The 5955-nt window shown below is 40.4% G+C and overlaps 2 protein-coding genes across 2 annotated transcripts in view; both read left to right on the plus strand.

Moving 5' to 3' along the window:
- LOC109539210 (E3 ubiquitin-protein ligase HERC2) overlaps window positions 1-1881 on the plus strand; it is a gene marked incomplete in the record, with an annotated part of 23571 nt that extends 21690 nt beyond the window's left edge. Inside the window, 6 exon segments of the mRNA XM_048668506.1 lie at window positions 35-222; window positions 278-406; window positions 464-646; window positions 697-860; window positions 916-1160; window positions 1219-1881. Coding sequence (XP_048524463.1) covers window positions 35-222; window positions 278-406; window positions 464-646; window positions 697-860; window positions 916-1160; window positions 1219-1368 — 1059 coding nt within the window.
- Window positions 1882-2634: 753 nt separating this feature from the next.
- On the plus strand, window positions 2635-5313 carry LOC109539208 (lipid droplet-regulating VLDL assembly factor AUP1). Its single transcript, XM_019906824.2, has 7 exons — window positions 2635-2956; window positions 3163-3274; window positions 3332-3508; window positions 3558-3696; window positions 3750-4027; window positions 4082-4283; window positions 4343-5313. The coding sequence occupies exons 1-7, from the start codon at window positions 2916-2918 to the stop codon at window positions 4648-4650; spliced, it is 1257 nt and encodes a 418-aa protein (XP_019762383.1). The 5' UTR covers window positions 2635-2915; the 3' UTR covers window positions 4651-5313.
- Window positions 5314-5955: the final 642 nt, after the last annotated feature.

The following is a 5955-nucleotide window of genomic DNA, read 5'->3' on the forward strand; positions in this document are numbered from 1 at the left end:
TTTTAAATCGCCGATGTTATCTAGTTGGGTTTTAGGGGAAAGTGTCGATGACTGTGGCGGAGGATACAGCGAGTCGATTGCTGAAATGTGCGACGAATTGCAGAACGGTTCCTTACCGCTGCTAATACCCACTCCCAATGGCCGAGAAGAGGCGGGAGCAAATAGGGACTGCTTCGTTTTCAACCCTACATCAAAAACCTGTTTGCACTTGAATATGTTTAGGTTATTGATCTAAGCGGGGTTCAACTAGCCGATGCTTTATACGGGCATGTTTTAGGTTCCTAGGCGTTTTAATGGGGATCGCCATCCGGACTGGATCGCCGCTGAGTCTAAGCTTGGCTGAGCCAGTCTGGAAGCAGTTAGCTGGAATGGATTTGACGCCAGCAGATTTAACTGAAATCGATCGGTATGACTCAGGCTTATTATTAGTATTATTCCGCAAATCTTCATACGGTTGTTGCAGCGACTACGTTCCCGGGTTGCTCTGTATCAGAGATGCCGGCCCCGATGAGCCACTCTTTCAAAATCTTGAGATGCCGTTCAGTACGCCGTCTTCGTGTGGTGTTGACGTACCGTTGAGTACCAAATACAAGCGAATCACTTTTGAAAATCGGCTGGAATACGTCAGGCTTGCTTTGAATTTCCGGTAAGTTGGGTGTTTTCGACCTTTGCAGCATTCCAGGGCGTGTGTTGCAGGATTCATGAGTTCGATGAGCAGGTGAAAGCAGTGCGAGATGGAATGTCCAAAGTGGTGCCTGTGCCTTTGCTGAGCCTGTTTAGCGGCTACGAGTTGGAGACGATGGTGTGCGGCTCACCAGATATACCGCTGACCTTGCTGAAATCCGTCGCTACTTATAAAGGTTCAGACTCTTTACTTCGCCATTGAGGGAGGTTTTGTTACGGGGTTTGATGTAGGCATGGACAGCACAGCTCCATTGGCGCAATGGTTCTGGGAAGTAATGGAGGATTTTACCAATCAGGAGCGATCGCTTTTCCTGCGTTTCGTTTGGGGCAGAACTCGCCTGCCGAGGACCATTGCTGACTTTCGAGGCAGGGATTTTGTCATTCAAATTATAGAGAAGTACAACCCGCCCGACCACTTTTTGCCTGAAAGTTACACGTGCTTTTTTCTATTGAAAATACCCAAATACTCGTGCAAGGTAAGAGAGTTGATGACAGCGGCTCGAATCCCTGTTACCTGCTGAATGTATTTTCTAGCATGTTCTGCAGCAAAAGCTGAAGTACGCAATACACTTTTGTAAATCGATCGACAAAGATGAATACGCCAGAGTAGCGATAGCGGGCGATTTGGCTGTGAGTTCGAGTTCCGATGTAGAAAGCGACCCCGAAATGGACAGTAGTACCTAGTCATCTTGCATAATCGACAATGCCCGTCCAAATCCATCAATTTACGACTTGATTTGATGATTGATTGTTTCAGAAGAACCGCACAGCTCTGGCAGATAGGTTTAATAGTCGGTTAGAATGCTACCATTATATTAATGTCGTCAAATAAAAAACGCACTCAGTTTGCCAATTATATGGTAGTTGTCGTAAGACGCGTTCTCGTTTAAGTAAGGGCTTGGTTCTGTGCAAAATCAGTAGATCGCTTGCTAAGAATAAACTGTCCGCAACACTTAAAAAAATATGCGAACCCGTTTATTTAGTCAATGCTTTACTTTAGGGGAACAAAACGCCAATTTTAAACTCGCATTTTTGAATTGAACCCAACGTGCAACATTCCTTTTTATTTTTTTCTATGAGGGAAATTAATGTTGTTTTATATTAAGTTGTTAAGTATTTTTGAAAGAATTGTTCTTGGTATGTATTGATGTATCTAGTCATCATGTTAGTGCACTATAAACTCTTCATTAATTACGATGCCGTTATTTTATTGCTTTCTTGTTTAGTGGTCAAATATGTACTACGAGTAGGAAGAACTTTGGGGAATTTTGCTGCAATAAACCGCTTTTTGAAAACCTGGTTTTAAAAGGCAGCTGGTTCTGACAAAATGATGGATGAACTAAGAGACCTAGGCAAAATAACACTAGAGCGGGGACAAAATGGCGAATGAACGGTTAAGTAGTAGTTTGATAGCAAAGAAAGCTGTCTTGAACCATATCCAAACTTACCGTAGCAGATATTTATTGGTCACAATAGATCTCTAATTAACACAACACATAGGGATCTTTTGCACAAAATAAATGTTTTCACCGTAATCTTTCCGATAAAATTCACTTTATTTATTTGAAACAAGAGCGGCTATTCGTAACGAGAGTTTCTTGTCATTTTGGGTGAATCCGCTATTTAATTATCACTGACTTTTACAATACAGTTTTTCTCAGTTCATTCGCCATTTAGTCCACACTAGATTTTAAATTTGCAATTCAAAATGCAATGTACTTTTTTTATCATCGACTCTTTCATTCATTCGTGATTTTGTCCATACTGTCAGCGTCAATGCAGTTTTTTTTTCTACCGACCTTATCTCTTCCTCCACTATTTTGTCAATTCTGGCAATTTCAATGCAGATTTTAGTGTTTAATCTTTTAAATTTTTATTCACCATTTTATATAGACACGATTCAAAAACTTCGTCTTCTCTTTTTTGGGTCGAATTACTTGCAGTGGTCATTAATTGAATAACTTCACTGCTGTTTTTCTGTCACCTTTTGACTTTGACAATAACGATAAAAAATCAGATTTTGTGAAAAATTTTGAAGAAGCCTGTTTTTTGCTATTAATTATTCGTGAGTAGATGTTCAAAAGGCGAATCATTCAATTGATTGTTGCCTTAGAAATCCCAGTTTGAAAACATATCAATCGAGTCACTATAAAGCACAAGTTTACTGCAATATTGCAAGTGAAAGGGAAACTTTGCAAAGCTGGATCTATTGCTGTACTTTTTAAAAAAATATGACCAACTTGCAGATAGAAAACCTAGTCAACTCTAGCAGGTGAGTTCAAACGATTTCATTTGCCCTAAGAGCGTGCCTTAAATAAATCTGATCGGATTATCTTGATTTTGACCTTGCTTAATGTATTCGTTTTAGTTAAACCAATGTTATACAATTAGAACACGCAAATTAAATTAATGCGATTGGCACGATTAAGGCTGCAATGATTTCGTCTTCCCTAACTGAACAGGTGCTTTTCATTGCAGATTCCCAGATAAAGGCAAGAGCATCCTTCTGGCTCTCTTATACTTACCAGTGGGCCTACTGCTGCTTTTGCTAAGATGCATGTTAGTCTTCATCTTTTTCATTCTGGGACAGGTACGTGCTAGTGAGCCCTGCTCTTTCTTCATTTTAATCTTACTAAAATGTATGTAGATCCTTCCAAACACACCGCCAATTCATTCTTTCCTGAGCAATTTTGCATGCCTGTGTTTTGGCATTATAGTATCTGTTGAAAACCGGAAAACGAAGGAGAATGTTGAAGTTTTCGTCAGCAATAGCTTGTCGATTTTTGATCATGTGGCCATCAGTAAAGCTATTGGAACCGTCTTGGTAATTGCGATTATATGGACTCGAATGCTGGATAACGTGTGTTTTGTAGCCGCTGAATAAAACGCCTCTGCAAAGTCTGCCCGCTTATGGGACTACTGATTTCGGTTCGATAAACAACACAGAGACGTTCAAACGGAAGCTGGAAGCAGTGACTAAGGACAGAAAAACACCCATCCTGGTTTGCCCTGGTAACTAAACATGTGAAGAATGAATAAATGCTGATAATCCTAACCGTTTTTAGAGGAGTCCACCACCAATGGCAACGCCCTCTTGAAATTCAACTCAAAGTACTTCAAGTTTTTCCAAAAAGTCCAGCCCCTGTGCATCACGATTAAAAGGCCAGTGGTCAACATTGCCATTTCCACTCTGGGTTCGACCTACATGAACGATATCATTTACTTCATGTTCTCCCCGTTTACTAACTACAGCATCAAATTCCTGCCTTCAATGGACAAGAAGAGTCTTTCAGAGGACGAGTTCGCTGATGTGGTTCGCCAGAATATAGCTGCAGAACTGAAGGTGCATTTTCCCGATTGAATTCACCCGAAATAAAAAATTGCCGTTGGTTTTCAGATTGAAGCTACACAGTTTAGCTCATCAGAGGTTGCAGAATGGTCCAAGCGACGTCTGGATGAGGAAAGGCGACGCAATCAAGAGCAGACCAATGGTCGCTCGTCATTGACTCGCTTTGCCAATCCCCAAGTCTTGAGGATGGTGTCCCAAGTCAAGGAAGTGCTACCGCATGTGCCAATCCAGGCCATCTATAACGATTTGGGTGCGTTCCCTTTGCAATGAGGTCTTTTCGCGATAATACACGGGCTTTTTTGTCGACAGCTGTGACTAGAAGTGTGGACACAACAATCACAAACATTCTCGAAGGGCGCGTGCGGTTCACGCCTGAAGCGAGCCGATCAGCTGCAGCTGTGCCGTCGACATCCAGTCAGCCGTCCACCTCTCCAAACAAGAGCACGATTGCTACCGGAGTGGCTGCAGCGCCTTTTTCGCATCTGCACATGGCAGCATCGACATTCGGTAAAAATGCTTCGGAACGTACGCGATCGTTCCAGGAGCGCAAAGAGCAGCTGATTGCTGCTGCCAGACGTCGGTATATCGAGAAACACAATCTGGAACTACCGCTGTAGCGGCGCCCCAGTTTAAAGCGAAACTCGCTACTCTGTTTAACATCTAGAAAAGTATACATATTTTTTTCAAATTGCTTGCTTTGTCCACCGGTTGGGTCAAATTTTTCAGTTTAAGCGTATTTACTGGGTTGTTAAAAACATGTTTATTGACTAAGTTTTTTTGGGGCGAGATTCAACCAAGTGAGTCTTCTTCTACTATAGGCAAAAAATCTCCTGCTTCATCTTGTTCAGTTTAGCAAGTATGAACATGTAGACTAGACGTTCATTTATCTACTGTCAATGTTCGCCACACCTACTGAGGAAAGCTGCGTTCATCAAGGTTTTTTAATGGGGAGTTATATAGACACCCTGTACAAGTGCCAAGTGCGGCGATATTTGCAATAACCGAGTTTTTGAGTGTTTTAAAAAATTTGGCTGTAATTGCGTGACAAATGGAGTTAAATTGTGCGAAAACGTTTTAGCCATCAGGGTTTTAACCGATGTTTTAAAACAGTTGCTAACACATGTTAACAGTGCAATGGTTTTGGTGGAAATATTGTTACAGTTCGTTTCAGTTAATTAAGTTACATGAGCATACACGCGTCCGGACTAGAAATTTAAAATTGAAAATTTCTATGTATAGACTATAATATATGTATAATTAAAAAGTTCGTATGAAACCTATTCTTTGTCTTTTTCTGCTGGGGCGACTGAACCAGAGATTAGTAGATAATGATATGATATGTATAATCTGAACACCTGAATTTTGGTATCCAATCTGCTCTGCGCCGTTTAATTGTTTTGAGTACGCGGACGGATGTATGTATTAAATATCGTAAAAGTTACTTTATTATATTATTATTATTATTTTTATCTGCAAGTTACTTTTACAAGATGAAAACATTTTACAATGTTGGTGAAAATGTTGGTCATGGGGTCAACTTCTTTTGAGACCTCTGGACTGAGACTGGGTAATTTACAAAAAGAAATACGTGATCTAGTCGAATTAGTAAACAGAGTGAATCGTGCTGGTGATGCGAAAGATAAAACAGAAGTTGAAGAATGGGTGTTAAACAAAATTCCTTTCTGTGGTTTTTTATGTAAATATTTAGTGAACAAAAATTAAGGTAAAAAGCCCAAAAATTACGAAATTTTAGTTGGCAAAAATCAAAACCACAGAAAGTCCGTTATCATAATATTGCCGCCTAAGCAATCCTGCAATCGCCACATCACCAATAGTTTTGATGTGATGAAAGTTAAATTAGCGTTTCAATTATTGAACAACCAAATTAATTGTGGCAAGCTTCAGCTGATTTTCTCGAAAAT

The sequence above is a fragment of the Dendroctonus ponderosae genome, unplaced genomic scaffold (genome assembly GCF_020466585.1).
Source record: "Dendroctonus ponderosae isolate FM_Combo_2020 unplaced genomic scaffold, Dpon_F_20191213v2 Dpon_F_20191213_7, whole genome shotgun sequence".
Taxonomy (NCBI): domain Eukaryota; kingdom Metazoa; phylum Arthropoda; class Insecta; order Coleoptera; family Curculionidae; genus Dendroctonus; species Dendroctonus ponderosae.